The sequence below is a fragment of the Trematosphaeria pertusa genome (genome assembly GCF_010094035.1).
Source record: "Trematosphaeria pertusa strain CBS 122368 unplaced genomic scaffold BU26scaffold_4, whole genome shotgun sequence".
Classification (NCBI taxonomy): Eukaryota; Fungi; Ascomycota; class Dothideomycetes; order Pleosporales; family Trematosphaeriaceae; genus Trematosphaeria; species Trematosphaeria pertusa.
In genome coordinates, this window is record NW_022987215.1 from 2,359,712 (window position 1) to 2,380,358 (window position 20,647).

At 54.6% G+C, this 20,647-nt stretch overlaps 10 protein-coding genes across 10 annotated transcripts; 6 read left to right on the top strand and 4 right to left on the bottom strand.

The window, feature by feature from the left end:
- Nucleotides 1-74: 74 nt before the first annotated feature.
- On the top strand, nt 75-1,259 carry BU26DRAFT_517154 (uncharacterized protein). The gene is made up of 3 exons (XM_033828505.1): nt 75-125; nt 419-505; nt 567-1,259. Exons 1-3 carry the CDS (start codon nt 81-83, stop codon nt 954-956), a joined length of 522 nt encoding a protein of 173 aa, XP_033687556.1. The 5' UTR covers nt 75-80; the 3' UTR covers nt 957-1,259.
- A 41-nt stretch (nt 1,260-1,300) lies between these two features.
- Nucleotides 1,301-2,016, bottom strand: BU26DRAFT_591005 (uncharacterized protein; the record flags this gene model as incomplete). Its single annotated transcript, XM_033834787.1, has 2 exons — nt 1,301-1,901; nt 1,955-2,016. 2 exons carry the CDS (start codon nt 2,014-2,016, stop codon nt 1,301-1,303), a joined length of 663 nt encoding a protein of 220 aa, XP_033687557.1.
- Nucleotides 2,017-2,694: 678 nt separating this feature from the next.
- BU26DRAFT_562289 (uncharacterized protein) lies at nt 2,695-3,531 on the top strand (the record flags this gene model as incomplete). Its single annotated transcript, XM_033833012.1, has 2 exons — nt 2,695-2,774; nt 2,832-3,531. 2 exons carry the CDS (start codon nt 2,695-2,697, stop codon nt 3,529-3,531), a joined length of 780 nt encoding a protein of 259 aa, XP_033687558.1.
- Nucleotides 3,532-3,749: 218 nt separating this feature from the next.
- Nucleotides 3,750-5,034, bottom strand: BU26DRAFT_258730 (glutathione transferase omega-1). The gene is made up of 2 exons (XM_033821236.1): nt 4,677-5,034; nt 3,750-4,623 (listed from the first exon to the last, which is right to left on the bottom strand). The coding sequence occupies exons 1-2, from the start codon at nt 4,743-4,745 to the stop codon at nt 3,880-3,882; spliced, it is 813 nt and encodes a 270-aa protein (XP_033687559.1). The 5' UTR covers nt 4,746-5,034; the 3' UTR covers nt 3,750-3,879.
- On the top strand, nt 5,027-6,526 carry BU26DRAFT_517156 (putative zinc-binding oxidoreductase). Its single transcript, XM_033828506.1, has one exon. It carries the CDS (start codon nt 5,324-5,326, stop codon nt 6,290-6,292), a length of 969 nt encoding a protein of 322 aa, XP_033687560.1. The 5' UTR covers nt 5,027-5,323; the 3' UTR covers nt 6,293-6,526.
- Nucleotides 6,527-8,568: 2,042 nt separating this feature from the next.
- Nucleotides 8,569-10,294, top strand: BU26DRAFT_503015 (uncharacterized protein; the record flags this gene model as incomplete). Its single annotated transcript, XM_033826673.1, has 4 exons — nt 8,569-8,599; nt 8,649-9,304; nt 9,358-9,675; nt 9,734-10,294. 4 exons carry the CDS (start codon nt 8,569-8,571, stop codon nt 10,292-10,294), a joined length of 1,566 nt encoding a protein of 521 aa, XP_033687561.1.
- A 574-nt stretch (nt 10,295-10,868) lies between these two features.
- On the bottom strand, nt 10,869-11,608 carry BU26DRAFT_480279 (uncharacterized protein; the record flags this gene model as incomplete). The annotated part of the gene is made up of 2 exons (XM_033825701.1): nt 10,869-11,204; nt 11,273-11,608. 2 exons carry the CDS (start codon nt 11,606-11,608, stop codon nt 10,869-10,871), a joined length of 672 nt encoding a protein of 223 aa, XP_033687562.1.
- A 909-nt stretch (nt 11,609-12,517) lies between these two features.
- BU26DRAFT_529595 (CRAL/TRIO domain-containing protein) lies at nt 12,518-14,042 on the top strand (the record flags this gene model as incomplete). The annotated part of the gene is made up of 2 exons (XM_033830907.1): nt 12,518-13,321; nt 13,380-14,042. The coding sequence occupies 2 exons, from the start codon at nt 12,518-12,520 to the stop codon at nt 14,040-14,042; spliced, it is 1,467 nt and encodes a 488-aa protein (XP_033687563.1).
- A 651-nt stretch (nt 14,043-14,693) lies between these two features.
- On the bottom strand, nt 14,694-16,520 carry BU26DRAFT_549123 (ribosomal protein S2; the record flags this gene model as incomplete). The annotated part of the gene is made up of 5 exons (XM_033831981.1): nt 14,694-15,112; nt 15,165-15,798; nt 15,847-16,083; nt 16,134-16,367; nt 16,505-16,520. 5 exons carry the CDS (start codon nt 16,518-16,520, stop codon nt 14,821-14,823), a joined length of 1,413 nt encoding a protein of 470 aa, XP_033687564.1. The 3' UTR covers nt 14,694-14,820.
- A 174-nt stretch (nt 16,521-16,694) lies between these two features.
- Nucleotides 16,695-20,553, top strand: BU26DRAFT_258746 (white collar). The gene is made up of 4 exons (XM_033821237.1): nt 16,695-18,043; nt 18,094-18,535; nt 18,584-19,968; nt 20,049-20,553. Exons 1-4 carry the CDS (start codon nt 17,018-17,020, stop codon nt 20,334-20,336), a joined length of 3,141 nt encoding a protein of 1,046 aa, XP_033687565.1. The 5' UTR covers nt 16,695-17,017; the 3' UTR covers nt 20,337-20,553.
- The last annotated feature ends 94 nt before the right edge of the window (nt 20,554-20,647 follow it).

Consider the following 20,647-nt stretch of genomic DNA (forward strand, 5'->3'; position numbering starts at 1 on the left):
AGAACGTCGTAGCCCATTCTTTCGCGTGCACGCTCTCGATAGAGCTTGCGGCTAAGCCACAGTCGCCCAACGAGGCAGCGATGAGGGAGCCACGCCCAGATGGCCTGACACACAGATATCCTGACGTACAACTCACCACCCTTATGACTTTGACTCGGTATCTTCTGAGGTCTTCCGAACTCGCTAAATTGCGCTTTCCTGGTCCTTAGCAAGCTAACATGTCTGCTCATGGCGCCTTGGGCGATACGAGAGCAACCTCAATTCGGCCATTGGGATGGGCAAGATGCAGACATGAGCTGAAGGCTTGCTTCCACTAACTGCTCGGGCGTATTTAAAGTTCGGAGCAGAGGAGCCAGCCTCACAGTGCACGGAGATATTTGAGGAGGCAGTGATCCGACTGAACTGATGTTCTATCCAGAACCCGGGAACCCACATTCCAATCCGCCCTGAAACAGCTTCTTCGATATCGATCTCACTCCCTCCACTCACAACCATAGTTGATCAGGTAAAACTAGCATATCCTTTGCTTGTACTTCATTAACAAGCAAGGTCTCTAACCCATGAAGCTATCTAGCTTTCTCCTCCTCGCCAGCGCCCCGCTCGTCTCCCCCTGGTCACTAAACTGGGGGCCCCTCAACAGCGCCGGTGTCCCAAAATACCACCGAGCGGGAAGCACCAATCTGGACGCATGTCAAGATTTCCGCGTTGAGTACTCGAACCGGCCCGCAAAGGTCCCAGCCCCGGGCTACCTGGTCTGGCTACCCAACGAGAACAGGAACACTGGGTGCTGCCTTCATCTCTACGGTAGCAGTAATGGGGTTAATCATTACTGTAGGAGACTGGACGGCGGGGAGCGCCGTGTGGGCCAGTTTTGTGATGGGAAGAATAAGAGGATTTATCTGAACGCGAATGAGGGGATAGGCAGCTACAGGATTATGGGATGTAAGAAGGTGTAAGTGGCGGAAGGAAATAAGCGTGAGGGAAAAGAAGGGGGGAGCTGGGTTGAAAGCCGTTTTTTTTTGCGAAATTGCACTAAAATAGGGAGGGGAGAGCGTCGAAAAGTACTTTGTATCCTCGAGACATCATAGGCAAGGTTGTTTTGTTCGTTTTGTAAATAATCCAGGATCCGCCTTTTCTAAAATGCCGAAAAAAGGAGGAAGGCGCTATCGTCTTGTTTTGCGCACCTTTACTAGTCATATTCGTGGATTGCGGCACCGTAGCAGAGCATCGGGACTGGGAGCTTCAGTGCCTTCCATAAGGTGCAATATTCATTGCATTGTCTTCATAAGAGCTTACATAACTAGTTCTCCTTCTCGTAATATGCCTGGTTCAGCATCTGCGCCGGAAGGAAATCCACTTGAGGACGAACTCGGATCATAGCCCTCGCAATATCGACCAACATCGCCTTGTCGTACCGCCCCATCTCAGTGTTCCAGTCCGGAGTGTTCTTAGCACGGTAGGCGATGAAGTCGGCCAGTAGTTGTCGAGCCGGGCACCCCTCCGGAGTCTCCTCGTACACAATCGCCATCGTGGTCGCTGAAGGGTAGCTGCAGAATTCGGCGGCGGTAGCGACGAAGGCATCGATGATGGCGTTCTTGAACTTTGGGTCCATTCGCCGATCGCCGAAGATATACGCGTACGACAGCCGGCGGAAGTGCGGAGCACCTTTATCGACGGCGGGCATGGGGAACTTTCCGGAGTACAGCCAGTGGATGTAGCCCTTCACGATGTGGGGGTCCTCGTCCGGGAGTATGATGGTCTCCTGCTCGTCCTTCATGCCGGTCAATTCCCGCTTTGCTTCCCTCTGGAAGAAGGCCGAGCTCTTGGTGAGGACGTTCTTGTGGACGAGGACGGTAACACTGCTGGGACCGATGCTCAACTTCACAATGCAGTCCTCGAGGCTGTGAGCTATTAGCATTGCCGCGGCCAGTAGCAAAGGGAACTGCTGGCTTACTCCATGGCTTCCGTCTCTGGGAGGCGTGGGTCAGGCTTCGGGGGTCTCGACGAGGTATCCATGGTGCTGAGTTGCTGGTATAGAAGCAGTGGGTAGTAAAGAGAAGAAGCTATAGAAGTGCGCGAGGAGCAGCGCGAGAAGTGTGAAAGCAGTCGGGTGCAAATTTTCAGCGGAGCAGAACACCATGGACAGAGCAAAAGCCCCGCATTAAGTAACTAGTAGGGCGTACGGAGTGATGCACCTTGAGTAGACGACGATGGATGTGTGAAACGTGTTGAGCTGAACACATGACGGCATGGGGAAGCAGTCTTTGAGGTAGGCGTTTGCTAAAGGCCCCCACGAGCGGCTTTCCAGGGCTGGAAATGAGCAACGCTGGTATATGTACCGCTACGTGTATAAGCAAAAGCAAGACAGATGGGACATTGTCGGAAATTAGCTTTTCAGTTTGGGGGGTTGCAATGGATATGGCTTACTTTCCCAAATTCTTCACCGCATCCGAAGCGGAGGCCAGATAATGAGCAAAGACTAGAAAGCCAGGCAGTGTCTGCTCTTCAGCTAGGTCTTAAGGGAACGAATCCGCAGGGTGAATGAGTTCCACATATGGGAAAGCCCACTTTCACAGCGACGCCAGTGGTGCTCCGTGCCAAATCGCTTTCCTGAACGCTCTTCGCAAACCCGCACCCATTTAAGTCCCTCCCGCATCCCACAACCCCCGAGAACAAGAGCAGTGCGAGTCTACCATGGCAAGTCACGACACAACATCAATCGAGAAGATTTCGAAGCCCGCAGGCGCCCGTGTCCCATGGGCAAGCGCAGTAGAGTGAGTTCATTGACGCAGGAATCTCTCTCCAAGTTCCTAGAGAACTAATTAGCACAGTCTCAGTGACCGCATCATCAAGTTGTCCGTGGGCCAAGACACTATCAAAGTGCACGAGAAGATACTCTGCGCGACGTCCGAGTTCTTCAAGAAGGCTACCAAATCCGAATGGGCGGAGTCAAGGCCCGATCCTGACACCATGGACCTTACAGACGATCATCCGGCAGTCGTCAAGGCGTATGCGAACTGGCTATACTTTCGAACTCTTCCTACCCCGGATGAACACTCGCTTGCAAACGGAACTTTCAAGGCTGATTGCGAGGATGAGGACATGACGAAGATTGACGATAACCATGACCTAATGGACGAGACCCAGATTTTTCTAGCGAGGGCATACGTTTTCGGCGAGAAGGTGATAGACAACCAATTCAAAGACACCATCATCGACTGCATGATAGCGTGTACTGTCAAGTTTGGCGACTGTCCTTCTCATACGGCCATGAACATCCTCTACCAGGGAACACTAGCAAATTCGCCCGCGAGGCGCCTCATAGTAGACTTCTGGGTATATTGTGCCCATGACTCCAAGGGCTGGGCGGGCAGTGTTAAACTCCATACGCCGGAGCTCATCGCAGACGCATTGGAGGCCATTGTGCGAAAACGGCCTTTCCCGAAGAATCGACCATGGGAGGAATCGCCGGAGCAATACCACGAAAAGAACCAGGTCGAGGACATCGCGGCTCTGTCAACGTCAAGCTAGGCAAGCGTCCCCGGAAGCTCCTAGGCAAAGAAGAACGACTTGGCCACGTTTTTCTAGGCAATGTTCGCTAGAAAATGTGAGCATGTAGTGTGCCACGACAGCTTGCTAGGCCATATGATTGGCTATATGAACTGCTTCTCTTGGTACTTGGGACTATGGCCACCGCTCGCCTTTGTTATGGGCAGTCTATTTTGCAGATGTATTTGGAAGCACCTCGAAATCTCGAGCCTAGCTTAGCTGTTAGCTTATAGCAGTCTAGGAAATGGCATCTCGGGTCAGGCTCCGTAGTAATTCAGTACGAAGGACGTCAAAGCTCGCCAAGTTGGAGCTAAACTGACGAAGCTGGATTTACGGCACACCCCTCCCTGCTCTCGTAGCCTTCGCCAGCTCACTCTGCGCCTTATCATCCGCATACCCCTGGTAAATAGGCAAATAATGCTCCCGATCGCTCATTGTCTCCTTAACGCTCCGCCTCTTCTCCACAGCCTCTAGCCACTTCCTCCACCTCTCCCAGACCTGCTCATCCTCGCCTCCTTGGCCCTTCTCCGGGATCCCCAGCCCACCTTTGAAGTGATCAAACACCCACAGGCGAATAGCCCACGGCGCGATGACGATGTCAATGAGACCGAACTCCTCGCCCATGAAGAAAGGACCCTCAGCATGCATCTCCCTCGTAAACTGCTTAATATACCCCAGAAACTCCCGTTGTTTCTCCTTCAACCCCTCCGCGCCCTGGTGCTGCAGAAAACGGTGGAAGCTCGGTATAATCCTGCTCGTGACAAAGTCGGTCCAGATCCTCGTCCTCGCTCGATCGTACGGATCCTCAGGCATAAGACGGGGGCTATGATTTGGGAACGCTTCCTCGAAGAACTCGCAAAGGACTGTGCTCTCGTAAAGCGGCTTGCCCTGGTACTGAAGCGTCGGGACGAGACCGCGCGGGTTGAGGTCGAGCAGCGATTTCGGCTTGTGGTACGGATTGACCTCGATGTACTGGTACTGGATGCCCTTCTCTTCCAGGGCGATCCACGCGCGCTGGACGAACGGGCAGAACCAGCCCGAGTACAGCTTCAGCGAATGTTCGGCCGAGTGTGCCTGTTAATGTCAGCAACCATGGACAATAACAGGGCGGGCACCGGCCCCCTTACCTTAACGGTCATCGCCGCGAGGCCCGTAGCCTCGGGATGCAAGTCTGCGTCTGGATGATCTGCTCCCATGCTTGCGTCTCGCTCAGTTCCAGTAATCTTCTTTCTCAGATACGTCGAAAGTCGAGTTTGCCGTGATAAAGAAAAAGGAAGTAAGAGGTGGCCGGGCACGAGGAGCCCCTCAATTCCGTCATCGTAATGGCCGCGGCGTCACGACGTCGAAATGTGCGGTTCGTTATGACGCAAGCGGGGAAGCTGCCCGAACACCTCGCTCATCCCCACATCAGGAACGGCCCACATTTTCAGGGATGAAGTGAGCCTGCGCCGAACGGGCCGTTAAGGAGAAACAACGTACAAAAAGCTTGTTTCGCGTTTTGCACAGCGAAACCTGGCTGTACCTGCCTCTTCCAGCCTTCAACGCCCTGCTGGGAGACCGAATTGCCGACTGACCGACCGCGAAGCGCGGAGATGCACGAGTACGATGCAGTAGAACGCCTGAGCGGGTTACTCAGCACAAAGCTGTAGAGGAGAATCACGGCTTTCATGGGCATTGGAAGTGAGGTATAAATTGCGCGATTCACGCACCACAGTAGATGATCGACAAGCCATCAACCAGGGCAATCGTAACGCCCTAGAGAAGCCTTGCCAAAATGCGCGCCCTTATACGAACAGGCACGCCGAAGACCCTCACCTACGACACGAATCATCCTGAACCAAACCCCGCCGAATACCCAGAGTGCTACACCATCCGCGTAAAAGCGACAGCACTTACCAGAGGAGAGCTCACATGGCCGGAGCCACTCCTCCCAGACATACCCGTCCCCGGCTTTGACGTTGCTGGGGAAGTAGTGTCGACCCCCATTGCACCAGGGGAATACGCATTCAAGCCTGGCGACGAGGTATACGCGCTCACTACATTTACATGGAAAGGCAACGCACGCGAGCTCAGCCTTGCGACTGAGAAGGAGCTCAGCTTGAAGCCAAAGAACCTGAATTGGGGAGAGGCTGCTAGTGTACCCCTGAGTGCGTTGAGCGCATATCAAGCTTTGTTCATTCATGGCGGATTGAATTCGCCAGAGCAAGGGGAGAACTCGGGAAAAAGAGTCCTAGTGACAGCAGCATCGGGAGGAGTGGGCATCTGGGGAGTACAACTCGCCCATGAAGCGGGCGCGGAGGTGGTCGGTACATGCAGCACAGCCAACATCGACTTCGTCAAGGGCCTGGGAGCGGACACAGTCATCGACTATACCAAGACCGACTTGCTCGAGTGGGTCACTCAAGGCAGAGAATCCCGCGGCTTCGACGTCATTCTCGACTGCATCGGTGGCCAGACTCTGTCAGCTTCTTGGAAATGTGCGAGAAGAGGAGGAAAAGTGATTAGTGTTGCTGAGCCACCGGATCCGAAAAGGCCCGCAGACGGCACAGCGGAAGACGTTGAAGGAGTGTGGTTCATTGTGAAAGCGAATGGAAACCAACTGGTAGAGGTAACAAGTTTGATTGAACAAGGAAAGGCCAGGGCGGTGGTGGATAGCGTTTATGAACTGGAACAGTGGGGGAAAGCCTTTGAGAGACTTGAAGGAGGACATGCTAAAGGGAAGGTGGTCTTGAAAGTGGGCTGAGAGCTCTCACCGTCTGCAGGAATAATTTGCGAGTGGCTCATGGAAAATGAGAAGAAATTGTACTCGGAATACCGAGTCTGTGCGGTATTTGCGATCGACACTGTTAGACGGAATGCAGGTCTCTGTGAGAGACGGAAATTACTGCAGGAATCCCCCAAAAGGTTAAAGTGGTCTGTCTCTCAACCTCTAGAAGTATAGTATTATGCCCGTCAGCCTGTTAGTGGAGACTTGCGGCACGGCTCGACAGATAGGAACATATCGAGACTTCTTTTTGGCGGGCCGCTTCCTTTTGCAACGAAGGCTAAATGAAGCTGGCGCTCTTGGTGTCAAAAGACCGACAGTCCGCGCCGAGGCTCCGGAATGACTGCAAAACCCATTCCGCGGGTTGAGGCGGGGTAGTTCCGAATGCAACCAACTCATATAATGTCGAGCTGACGGTCGCATGACCCAACGCTGATAAGCGGCGGGAAAGCGACTGGTCCGTGATCCGCACCTTTTACGGGAGCGAAGTTCGGCGCGAACGGAAACCGATTTGCGAAATCCCGGCAAGCATGGCTGCAGGTGGGTCGCATACTTCGATTCGAACAAGTCGAAGGTGGAAAAGGGTCGACATGCTTTTTATGATCGTGGTGCCTTTCCGTAGAAAGGGACGATATTGCTGACAGGAACGACGGTTGCAGTCGCATGAGCTATAGGATTCCAGAAGACAGAGTGACAGCTGTCAGCCCTAAGAGCCGGCAAGCCAGTTGGCGATGCCGGCCAGGCAACCGAAGTGAGGTTGAACGATGGAGACAACCTGCAAGGGCTGCGGCGCTAATCCAAGCTGTTACATTTGCGAGGCTTTTTTTCTTTGGAACGATGACTCAATGAGAACCCTGAAACGCAATACCACAGTATGCATTCCACAGCCTCGTACGAGGTCTCGGTATTTGGTGTTTCTTGCGATGTTTCCAGACATGACTGAAACAAGCCCAGGTGAGCTCGCGACGACGTCTCGTTTCTCGCTTCTGAGTTCGAATCGAATTTCCCGTTTTGTTTTCGTCTGGAGTTGGGGACGCTTTCTTATGTGCGTGAGAGCGTCAACGTGACGCATCGTCCGGAAGCTGGCGGATAGGACTTATCGCCGGCAGCCGAATTTAATCAGCGCATGTAAGCCGCGATCAGTAGGCGCCCTGCATATGAACGTCCGTCCGGGGATTCTGCAGATTGCCAAGCCGCTACAAAGCTTAAACGCCAAATCACAGGCCAACAGATGACGTCGATCATTGACGAAACGAGTTGAGTGGAGGGGCTGCAGCTCGGACAAGCTGGAGATATCGCGGGCAGAGCGGGATCGGGATCGCAAATAACGCCTGAGAGCGCAAGGCTTTGCCTCGCAAGTGTTGCCTGACGGGAAGCGACCGAGACAATTAGCGCAGAAGGACAAGAAGGACAAGAAGCTTCAGAAATCGAGGCCCGAGGCCGATGCGATGCGTGCCAGATGCGCCCTTCCCCGCCTTCTTTGTGTCGGTGTGTAGCACCCTTCGTGGCGTGACGCCGCATGCGGATGTTGTTGACCTGTCGAGACAACAAATCGCAAGATCCTGGATCGCTCTCCATACCTCCTAGCATCGGCAAGAAGCCCGTAGACGTTAGGATAGGGTGCCGGCGAGGCGGTGGTGGCCGGCGGAAGGCTAAGGCTGATTACCTCGTCGTGCCGCCGCGCCAAGCCGGACCCACAGCTCGCACGCCGTCACAAGAATTTGAGGAAGTCGCGGATCGAAACATCGCAACACGGTGCTGACAAACTTCTCTCGTGATGTGCCTAGATGCCGGCCTCCATCTGCTCTCCGATAATTCCGGCATGCATAACATCCTTAAACAGCTGCGCCCCACGCTCGTGGCACTGCCATAGCTCTTCTTTGTGGGCTGCCTCATCTCCTCCCATCCTTTGACCTGCCCGCCAATTCCTCACCTGAGAAGCTCTCGGATAAGCGCGTATAACGCCTTCTCTCTCGGCTCTCGCTCTCACTCCTAGGACAACATCCTTCTCATCCCCCAGACCTAATCCGCATATTCCGGCAGTATATATGAAGCCTCGGGCTCTTACTCTGGTCACTGCAGCACTGCTACTAGAGGTCCTGCCCCTGGTAGCCGCTCATGGCAATGACCACGGCGAAGGTCATATGGACATAGGCGATGCTCCGCGACCGCAGGTACAGGACGACGGCCGGCCGCGGAGCTACTGGAGCCTTTCCGAACATTCCACCTTAATGTACTGGCACATTGCGTTAGAGATGCTTGCCTGGGTGGTGATTCTGCCAATCGGTGGGTAGTAGACCTTCTCATCTTGGAGGTCCAGGCTAACCATGTCAAGGTGTGATGCTGAGCATCGCCCGTTCGCGCCTCGCCGTCTCGTCTCAGTTCGTCTTCCTCGTCGTTAATGCGTTCGCACTTCTCTTGGGTGTCGTCTATAACCACCAGACTCCGGAGCTATATGAGAACAATGCACATAGCAAGATCGGATGGATAATAACCTGGGTTGCCTCCGCCTGGACCATGATGGCTCTCATCCAGCTCTACACGGCACGGACGAAGGCGCCCACTTTGGAGAACCATGCCGGCCAACCCTTGAATGCGGCAAACATGGCCCAATACCAGCGCGTGCAAGATGCGCAACTTCCGGAACCGTCCAGGTGGTCAAACGACTCGGGTCAAGGCACTGAGCGAAATTCGGCGTCACTGTACAGCCACTCTAGATCCCCTAGCGTGGAATCGGAAGACCAACAGTTCACTGGTCCGACGCGCAGGTACACGCATGATGACGAGGAAGCCTTTGATGATGACTCTGAGAAACGTGGCTTCCTGCGAGGCACTGCCGTGGACAGATTCATGTCGCGCAACGTGGCACGGTTTGCCGTGGGCCGACCGCTAAAGTACCTTCGCTTCCTTTACGTCTTAATCGATCGCACGATCCTGGTTCTCGGATTTGTGGCCATTTGCACCGGCACCGTTGTGTATGGAGGCATCGGCGTAAGTAATTTCAGGTCAACGTGCAGGTGAATGTGAACTGACTCTCCGTCCAGCACGGAGGTGCTGTCTTCAATGTGCTAGCACACTACATCAAAGGCGGAATCTTCTTCGGATACGGTTTACTTACACTCGGTCGATGGATGGGCACATTCGCTGATTTCGGTTGGGCTTGGAATGTGAAACCGCCCAAGGAGGTGGCGGGTCGTCGGCGGGCGGCTATACCATCTGCCGAGTTCACCGAATCCTTTGTCATCTGGCTCTACGGCTGCACTAACGTCTTCCTGGAACATTTGGCAGCATGGGGCGACGCCTGGACGGCGCAAGATCTGGAGCATGTTTCCATCTCGGTGATGTTCTTTGGTGGCGGTTTGGTAAGTTGAGAGTTCTTTCCTCCTTTTGGTGCAACATTCACTGACTGTGCCTTCCTAGTTGGGCATGATTATCGAATCACAGAAGATGCGGAATCTGCTCAACAACGCAGTCGTTTCTAGCCAACCGCTGTCACAGCATCACGATGAGACATGGCAGCCACCGCGACAGTACCGCTGCTCCATGAACCCGATACCCGGCCTCATTATCCTCCTCCTTGGCAAGATGATGAGCTCCCACCATCAAGCGTCGCAGCTCTCTACCATGATTCACACGCAGTGGGGAGGCATGTTCATGGGCTTTGCTCTTGCGCGTGCGCTCACCTACATCACCTTGTACATCTCGCCTCCGACGTCCTATCTCCCGTCGCGCCCGCCGACCGAGCTCATCACTTCCTTCTGCCTCATTGCTGGCGGCATCACGTTCATGGTGAGCAACAAGGACACCGTCGCCGCCCTTGAATCCTACGACCTTGACGCCATGTTCACCTTTACCGTTACTATGGGCCTCACCGCTCTCATCATGGCATGGACTACCTTCACGGTCGCCATCAAAGGCTGGGCGGTACGGAAGGAGAACTCCAGCGTCTGCGCGAAGACCAGCGCCGGTGTGCTGGCATGAGCGAACATGCACTCTCAGTGCGACCCATCGGAGATCCTCAGTGCGCAGCTTGACTGCTGCACGACCTTTAGCGCCACGTTTCCTACTCCTTCGTCTTCAAGCATTGCGAGGAGTTGCCCCCTTATTTTCGCTTCATTCCTTCATGGCATTACGACTTTGAGATTTAATGATACCACCACCGCAGTGATACCCCCTCGCCTCACGGAAGGCGATACGGCCTGGATTGCTGCATTTGCATTTTTTGTGTCGAGTAGTGGTAATGGAAGGTAATAACATGAGGAGAGGATAGGATTTGAGGGAGCCAGGCCGCAAGGACGCTGGTGCTGTGATAGTTGACGGTTGAGTTGGATGGACTTGGTTGGATTGAAAGAACGGTCGATGCTCTAATGTGTGATGCGAATGAGAATACGCTCGTTACGATTCGAAGAGTTAATTTCGACCCTCCGAGTGATATTGCATGCGGCGAAGTTTCTAGGGTCCTCTCGCTGGGCTCTATTAAATATATTCGTACACTCACAACCGGCCATACAGACATACTCTCAAATAGCTACAACCCCCCAACATACCCCGATCCTTACCGGGCTCCTCTACCTCTTCCTGCACCTCTCGCAATCCCACTTCCCCCTCTCGTACCTCTAGTTGCGCCACCACGCGTCGGGATCCCTCCTCCCCTTCCTACTCGCGATATACCACCTCGACCCCTCGCTGCCCCAGACGTCTTTGATGCTGGCGCTGGCGTTACCGGTGTCTGGAACTTCGAAGTTGCTTTGCTGCTAGGCGGGTTCTCGACGAATGATGTGTCAGTGGTGAGGAAAGTAGCTTCGATATCCGGCTCAGGGCCTTGAGAGCGGTTTAGGTTGGCATACTCCGGATTATTCTGTGGTCGCTTGAAGGACTCTGAAACCGGTGCCTATCCAACGTTAGTTTTTTTTCTCCCACACAGCAATAATGCTCCTAATTCATCGCGCCCGCGCTTACCTCGGGGAAGTCCACACAGAAAGCATTCATGTTCAGCCCATACAGAAAACTCGCAAAGCTCTCTGAAAACCGCGCCAAGCTCTCGTGCATCAGCTGCAGCTGCATGAAGTTCTGCTCCAGATCTGCCATTGCGTCGCTAAGTTCTCCGAATCCATCTTGCAGGTCTTCGAGTGGGTTGGTCGAGTGGGCGTAAGGACCGCGACCGCGTTGCGCGCTGTCGCGGAGCGAGCTGCGCGAGGAGGGGCGGAGAGGAGTGGTAGGTCGGGAGCGCGGGGATTTGGAGCGTGTGCGCCGGTGGTAGGAGGGGGGTTCAGCCGTGGGTGTTGTGGATGTCATCGTGGACGTGAGGGTTGTTTATGGCGTCGGGTACTGTGCGCTGTCGGGTCCGGGGGTTGCTCGCGCGAGGAAGTCGATTGACTCCGATACGAGGAGTGCCAACGCGTGGGATTGAGCAGAGAGACGAATCTCGTACTCGGATTGTCAAGTTGTCAATTGGGAGTGACAATAATGTGGGAGATTTGTGGTTCATCGGCGCGCGTTTCCCAATGTTTTGATGGAGGGGCTACGCCAAGAGCGCCCGTCCAAAGACGAAGGACGCCCTCGTGCCCAATGAAGTACGTATTTCTTCACCCAGCGCTCGCACAGCACGCTTCGGATAGTTGCTGGCGGGCCGTCGCATGCATTTCCGGTTACGCAAGTTCGTCGCCAGCTTCAAACGCGCCGCCTCGCTGTTCGGCCACCGCATACGGGCCTACCGGTTACTCCGCCCCTCCGCCCTGTCCCGGCATCTCAGCCCGACCTTGGAAGCTGTTACTAAAGGCGACGGAGCTGTGCCTTCCATAAGCGGCGCGCATTCACGCTGACGTCTTGGGCCTCAGCCGCGCTTCTCTTCTTCTCCCTTCCTATATGTGCTTCCGCGCCCGTACAATTAGAGAAGTATCTCACAGCTTAGCATCGGCTTCCTCCAAGTATCGACCATCCGGACATTTTACAGGGCAGTCTCAGTTACGTTTCACAGCCAACGTCTACCGGTCCCCGTCTCATCGCCGAGTACACCGTTGCGCGCCTAACAGTGCAGCGCCGTTCCATAAGAAGAGCGGGTCAGGACTATTCGCGGCTGTAGTCATTTTGGGCATTGCGGTTGGCAGCGCGCTACTCTTTCCTCTCGTCACAAACACCCCAGAAGAGGATATTGAGAAACGCGCGACGTTCAATTACTCGGATTTTACAGATTCCTACCTCGTCATGCCTCCGAACATGCCCGCCGGGCGGCCCGGCACGCTCACACCCGAACAAGAAGTGAAGTTGCGCGAAATGTGGGCAATGACAATGAGAATATTCGGGACATATGAGCCCCCTATGGTCGAGATTAATGGCACCGAAACGCCATCTTCCATTGCGGCAAGCGAAATATCGGAAAAGGACGGCAAGAAAGAGAAGAAAAGCCGTCTTCACGTTTTCAGGCGGAAGAAGGGTGACAAAGGTACTGATTCTGAATCAACTACTACGTCTGGGACTGCAACACCGACGCCCTCAGATATCAGCTCGTTGTCGATAGCGGACGAAGACGACAAGCACGGCCAGACGAAGGACTTCAGGGCCGCGATAGCAAATACCGCACCTGAGGATCTGCGACAGGCGTTTTGGACCATGGTCAAGCATGACCATCCGGACGGGCTTCTCCTCCGTTTCTTGCGCGCACGGAAATGGGACGTGGACAAGGCGCTGGTGATGATGATATCGACCATGCACTGGCGGTTGGAGCAAATGCATGTCGATGACGATATCGTGAAGAAGGGCGAAGAAGCAGCTCTGCAAGATAGCAAGAGTGGGGACGCTAAAGCGAAGAAAGAGGGGGAAGATTTCCTGGCGCAGTTAAGAATGGGAAAGAGCTACCTTCATGGGCTTGACGGCGAAGGCAGGCCAATGTGCGTTGTCCGCGCGCGGTTACATAGGGCGGGCGAGCAGACCGAAGCCAGTCTTGAAAGATTCACGGTTTACACGATCGAGACGGCTAGGATGCTGCTAAGGCCACCTGTCGACACCGCGGTAAGTCTTCCGTAATGCTGTGGTCTGTGAAGTACACCCGCTGATCAATTCTTCCCAGACCATCGTCTTCGACATGACGGACTTCTCAATGGCGAACATGGACTATTCGCCAGTAAAGTTCATGATAAAATGCTTTGAAGCAAACTACCCAGAGTCCCTCGGCACAGTCCTCGTGTATAAAGCACCCTGGATATTCAACGCTATCTGGAACATCATCCGCGGCTGGCTAGACCCCGTGGTCGCCGGAAAAGTCCACTTCGCCAGGAACGTCGACGAGCTCGAGAAGTTCGTGCCGCGCTCGCAGATACCGGCTGAGCTCGGCGGAGACGAGAAGTGGGAGTACTCATACGTGGAACCGATCGCAGGAGAGAACGCGAAGATGGCAGAAGAAGAGCCAAGAGAGGCACTGCAAAGCGAGAGGATAGAGATGGTGAAGAGATACGAGACCACGATTTTGGAGTGGGTCAACGGGGCCGGGGTGACGGAGGGCCTGGAGGAAAGGAGAAAAGAACGGGATACTATTGCTGAAGAGCTGAGGCAGAATTATTGGAAGCTAGATCCTTACCTCAGAGCACGATCCCTGTACGACAGGATAGGCATGATTGAGGAGGGCGGCTTGCTGAATTTTTACCCCAAGGCGAAGAAGGATCTTGCCCCTCCGGCGGCGGCTCAGCAGGAGACGGCCAGAGTGCCGCAGACGAGCGAGGATGATCTCGATTAAGCGTGGCTATGCATGCGTACATGGGAACGGGGTATGATAATGAGGAAACGGCATTTTTGGCAGAGCGGGTTTGCACATGAGTCCCGAGAGCGGACGGGAAGATATTCATATCGGTTACTACTCATCTAGAAGTGAAGCGCTCGACCTTTGGCTTAGAGAGCGCCTCGAGTAATTCTTAGTCTATTCCATCACGTGCCCTTCTGTTCAGATGCAACCACGAGCTGGGTAGGGGTTCACCATAGACGCTGCGCTCAACAGCTATTCCGCGCTTTGTAAGCTGGCTGACCCGCGCTCGTCGTATTTCCGCCAGCCCACTTCTTAGATCTCGATATATGTATGTATGATCGTTGATTGCATAAGCTGGGGGAATCTCCACACGCACAGGTCATAAGGCCCCTGTTTATACCACAGTACCTGCCCGATGAATAAGAAATGCAGGGAAAATGTCCGTTCGGGGCGTGGGCCGTGCGTCTCGAGAGCCGACGACGGTCGGGAGAAGAAACGAGCATGGTAGCTTTACGTATGGACCGTGGCATCGCGTGGTACTGTAAGCATTTTGTGGGATGAAGGGCGATCGGGGGTGTGGGGCAGATGGTGAAGATCACTTGTGGGGACGGGCACTGAGAAAAACCGAGTGACTTGCTGACGAAGAGATGAACTAGGAGACGAGCGTGCGCGGATTTGGCAGCGCAGCAATGCAGAATCGGCGACTGCTGCAATGCTCCAATATGGTATTGTACATACATTTACATCCTAGTCTTTACTTATATACACCGCTTCAGTCAATTTTCTTGATGCTTCTCCCACTGCGTTCGCGGTTCTTCGCTTCGTCGAGTTTTTCTCCCATCTCGTCTGCGTCCTCCAGACTCTCGTCTTCTTCGAGATTCTTAGCGATTTGCTGCTGGACTTCGAGGGGTGTCTTCTCTGCTGCTTCTTGTTCCTCGGGCATGTGGAGGTTCTTGGCCGGGCGATAAGTGATCTCGCCTCTTTCTGCGGCGGCGAGACGTTGCTTCTGGCCTGCTTCACCGGCGCGGCCTAGGACGCCGGCAATGACTTGGATGCAACGGAGACTGCCAAAGTTAGCTTGGAAAGTTCCTTTGATATTGTGGAGGGGAACCATGCCTGTCATCGTTCGCAGGGATAGGATATGTAACCCATGTAGGATCGGCATTCGTGTCAATGACACCAATAGTGGGAATGTTGTTCAGGGCGCACTCGTGCAGCAGGACGTAGTTCTCCAGTGGGTTGAGGCAGACGACTAGGTCAGGCTTCAGCACCGGCCTTTCATATAGCTGTTCTTCAAACCCAGGGATCTCTTCATCTTTCTCGTTCACGACTTTTGTCCGGCACCGGCCGAGGATCTGCTGTCCGTTCGTGATGGAGCCGGGTATCCAACGCTCAAACAGGTGGTATCCCTTCGCCAGCTGCGCCGCTCGTACAACAGCCCTGTCTTGCCCATCGCGCGTCCCAACGAACAGCACCATGCCACCTCTTCTTGACACCTCCTGAACCACCTTGGCAGCACGTCGCAGATGGGCGGCGGTGACCTCGAGAGAAATTATGTGGATGCCTTGTCTTATGCCGTGGATGTAGCGGGCGTTTGCGGGGTTCCAGAGCGAGGTGGCATGGCCTTGGTGGGCTTCAGACGCAAGGAGGAGCTCGAGGGTGACGTCGGCAGGCGAAGGGGGATTGTTCAGGAGCGTGTGTGGCTGGTAGTGGGGGGTGATGTCTGAGCCTAGCTTCCCAATCTGCTTTTCTGTGGTGTGTCAAAAGAGCTCCATCGGGGCTCAACGGTCTCGCTCACGCTGCTGCTTGTATATGTAGTACTGCTCTGCGACGGAGTTTGATAGTGCTGAAGGGGACGTCACATGCGTTTCGGGGTTGGCGGAGGGTATTGGCTGGGCAGACTGGGAATTGAGCTGGGCCTCGAGAGATTGGAGCTGCTTTAAGCTGTTGTCGGCGGATGCTTCGATCGAGTCGACCGCGGCTGATAGAAAGCGCCTGGGGCACTGGACGGACATGCGCGCGGCGGCTCGAGGGCCTGGGGGAGCCATTAGCTGGGTATCTAGAGTCCAAGGGGATAGATGCTACCATTGCGCGCAACAAGGTGCCGTATAATCATGGCGGTGGTGTATTCCTCGATGCTGCTGGAGGAGAGGCGCTCACGAAAAGTCGGCGCGGGCCTTGGCACGGAACGCGCCGCCAAGCACGCAGGTGCGAGTGCCCACGGTACGAAGGGGATTATGCCCGCTGGTTTGCGCTCGATGTGAGAGGCTCCGTCCCAGCCTGCCACACTGCCGTGATCCGGGAACCAGACAGGGTCGTCTAAGCAACGTCAACATCGTTTGCTGCATGAGGCTGAGATAATCCCGCGGCCCATGGCGTGGTCCCTGTTTCCCTGCGTCACGCTTCAACCCGGCAAGCAAGCCGTTTTGGTGTCGGATCGAATTTGCTGGACGGACAAATGCACAATGGCATGGCATTCGCCTAGCCGCGCCCCACCTGCGCCGTTCGAACAGCTCCTCTCGCTGCCTTCTGCCCTCTGCCTTGACGCGCTGCTGCTTGCGAGTTTTCCTTTTCTCGCGGACCGCGAGCCGCCAGCCTGGGCGAGTGGCCCTTAGTCCATTTTCCACGCCCGCCCGCTCCTCTTGGTTCTTGAGGAACCTCCTCCTCCTCCTCCCGCATCCCCCCAGCTAGCCGCGCGCACCTGAACAGACTGTTGCCACTCGCCGGCCTAGCTGGATTGAGCTGCAGGCGAATTCGTTCCGCCGCCTTTTATGCTAGCTGTTGCTCCTCCTTGTCCCCCCGCCGCCGCAACACACCGACTGCTCTCCAAGCCCGCCCTCGATACCGTCTCGTTCCCGCCCACGCCCTTGGGCGCTGCGACTCTCCATGCCGGCCAGCAGATGCCTGCCTCCATCGTCCAGACTTTTCCCTGAGTTGTGCCGAGGCCTCTCAGGACGCCTCCACTCGCCATGAACGGGTACCCCTACCCGCAGCGGCCCTTTCAGCCCGCGAACAATGGGCATAGCATGATGGACCTGTCCGCCGATGGCATCAGCGCTTTCGACCTGGTCGACGGCCAGTCGCTCGACGATATCGTCTCCCAGAATGAAAAAGCAAGCAGGAGGCGGAGCATGCCCGTGTACGGCGGTGCACAGATGGCCATGGGCAGCCCAGACTCGAGGCGCTTGTCCATGATGAACTTTGGCGACCCCGGCAGCAACGACATGGACGACTTCCGGTTCGACCTGTCGGCCGGAACTGGCATGGACGGCGTCATGCGCAGCGGCACCTTCCCCCGAACGACCGCCGACATGCAAAACGACAGGATCCCGCCCCGCGACCTCGCGATAAACACGCAGTTTCCAAACCAAAACCCCGCATTCTCGAATATGGCCGACCCTGCATCTTCCTATGCCTCTCCGCTGCACCCAAACGCTTCGCTGGACATGGACATGACAACACCGTACCCAAACGCCATGTCCATGTCCATGGACATGAACGACTCGCTGAACATGATCCCGACGGATATGAATCTGTTCTCCAACGCCCAGTTTGCAACCCCCATGATGGATTCTCCCGTCAACCAGGACTTTGTTAGCCCTCCACCACCGCCGGATCCCAGCCCCTCTATGCAGCCCCCGGATCAGTTTAGAAGTGCGTCTTCCAGCACGACGCCCGACGTCCGATCGGGGGTACCTACCCGGGCTGGCAGCCAGGAGCAGAGTAGTGTACGATCCAACTCTCGCCCCAAGAGCGAAAACCAGACCTCGTCGAATAGCGTCCCGACACAGATGAGCAGCGCCTCACTCAAAGCACAGGAGCCAATAGCACTACCTACAGGGCAAAACATCGCTCCAGAAGCGTTTAGCCCCATCAAGTTCCCGTGGACCACACCTCCGGGAGGCTTTCCCTCTACCATGCACTCGAATCCTCACGTGAACACACAGTTCAAGAATGCCTATTCGTCCACTGGCTTCGATATGCTTGGCGTGCTTGTACGTTAATCAAGACGGCTGTTCGGGGATATGACTGATACTGTGAGTAGATGCGAGTGGCAACGAGACCAAATCCTCAGATCGACATCGGCTCTGTAGACTTGTCATGTGCTTTCGTCGTTTGCGATGCCGAAATGGATGACGTACCCATCGTATACTGCTCGGAGAATTTTGAGCGACTTACTGGTTACAGCAAGCACATGATTCTCGGCAGAAACTGCCGATTCCTTCAATCTCCCGACGGCAAGGTCGAGCCCGGCATTAAGCGAAGATACGTTGACGACGATTCGGTCCTGTACCTGAAGAACATGATCAAAACCAGGCAAGAAGCGCAGATTAGCTTGATCAACTACCGTCGTGGTGGTCAGCCATTCATGAATCTTCTGACTATGATCCCTATATCCTGGGAACCTAATGGAAACATCAAGTTCTTTGTTGGGTTCCAGGTCGATCTCGTGGAGCAGCCAGGGTCCATGACCAACAAGAATCCAGGTATGTGTACTCAAGAACAACCCGCGTCGTGATGCTAAATGTGAATAGATGGGTCCTATCGCGTGAATTACCAACGCGGCATATCCATGCCGAGCTACGTCTTCACAGACCATAGACCGCAACCCGAACAAGGTCAGACTATCTCCAAGGATGAAGTGTCCAACGTACTCGCCACTTACGGTTCCACTGGCGATTCCGAAATTACGAGGCGCGTCTGGGACAAAGTTCTCCTCGAAAATACCGACGATGTTGTCCACGTGCTTTCACTGAAAGGACTGTTCCTATATCTCTCACCATCTAGTAACAGGATTTTGGAATACGATCCGAGCGAGCTGGTTGGTACAGCTCTATCGTCGGTGTGCCATCCTAGTGACATTGTCCCCGTTACCCGGGAACTGAAAGAGACGGGTAATGGCTCATCCGTCAACGTAGTGTTTAGGATAAGGCGGAAGAAGAGCGGCTACATGTGGTTCGAAGGCCATGGTTCCTTACACACAGAACAAGGCAAAGGGCGCAAATGCATCATTCTAGTCGGACGAGAGCGGCCCGTATACACTCTCAGCAAGGCTATCGTTCGCGCGTCAGGTGGTATTGGAGATAACGAACTGTGGACGAAGATGTCGACTTCCGGGATGTTCTTGTTCGTGTCTTCCAATGTCCGCTCATTGCTAGATAAGCAACCGGAAGACATGGTAGGGACCAGCATTCAAGCCCTCATGCGACAAGAATCAAAGCAACAGTTTGGGAGAATACTCGAGCTTGCAAGGACCGGAAGGAAAGGCGAAGTTAAGCATGAGATGATCAACAAACGAGGCCAAGTACTCCAGGCTTTCACAACCATATATCCTGGTGACGCCACAGAGGGGCACAAGCCGACTTTCCTCCTTGGACAAACCCGACTGCTCAAGTATTCAAGGAACAGTGCGGCTCAACGACCGTCCATGTACACGCAGAAAGAACGCAATTCCGGGGACTTGCACCATTCCCTACCGTCAGTGCAGTCTGGGACCTCGCCGGCTCACGCATCCATGTCCGGAAACACTGGCTCAACAACCCCACGTACGACTACGACCGATCCACGATTCGCGACGACGGAAGAATCCGCAGCGACCTTTGCTGGCTCAAACGGTCTTCAGATCGGGCACCAGGACCATACGCTAGCCTCGGATGATAACGTATTCGATGAGCTCAAGACAACGAGGAGCACAAGCTGGCAATATGAGCTACGGCAAATGGAGAAGCGGAACAGGTATCTTGCAGAAGAAGTTCAGAGTCTGTTGGCTGCGAAAAAGAAGAGGAAGCGGAGAAAGGGCGCGGGTCAGCTGCAGAAGGATTGTGCGAACTGTCACACGAGGACAACGCCGGAATGGAGAAGAGGTCCGTCCGGGAACAGAGACTTGTGCAATTCTTGTGGGTTGCGGTGGGCTAAGCAGGTAAGCTCCGCTGTCCCTTCTCCCTGCTCATGTCCGTGAATCATATCAATTTAGAGTAATGGCTGACCTTTCCCTTATAGCAAGGTCGTGTGTCCCCAAGAACCTCGTCCCAGCATTCAGCAAGCGACAAGAGCAAGAAGAGTGTCTCACCTCGTCACATTCAAACCCACCCAACTATCCTCCCCAACGTCATGCCAGAGACAGGGCAACAGTCATCGACCCCTTCGATGCGTGCGCAACCTAGCAAGAGCCCATCACAAAACACCAGTCACGATCCTCATGTTGCAAAAGTGGCGCGAATGGAAGCAGCGGCGTCTCAAGGATATGGTATACCTCCCAAGATCGATGAAGGCATTGAGCCCGACTGAAAGAATCCTTGATGGACCTCTCAGTTTGAGCGCTCATTCCCGATCTGCTCATAGCTCCGAGTCCTTGGCCTTCTCTACGAACGATACCCTCTGCGCAATTTCTCATATCCCTTTTCATCTCTCCCTCTATCTTCTCGCCAGATTCTTTAACGAGACCCGTAGTCACGATCTACGATAGAACGACGGATCTGTTATCTCCTCCCCTGCACCCCAAATTGCCTTTGACGTCAGGCGGCTTCCTGCGCACTTTACACGTGTCTTTCAGCATACTTAATCACGAAATCTCACTAGGACATGAGGTACTGGGGAAT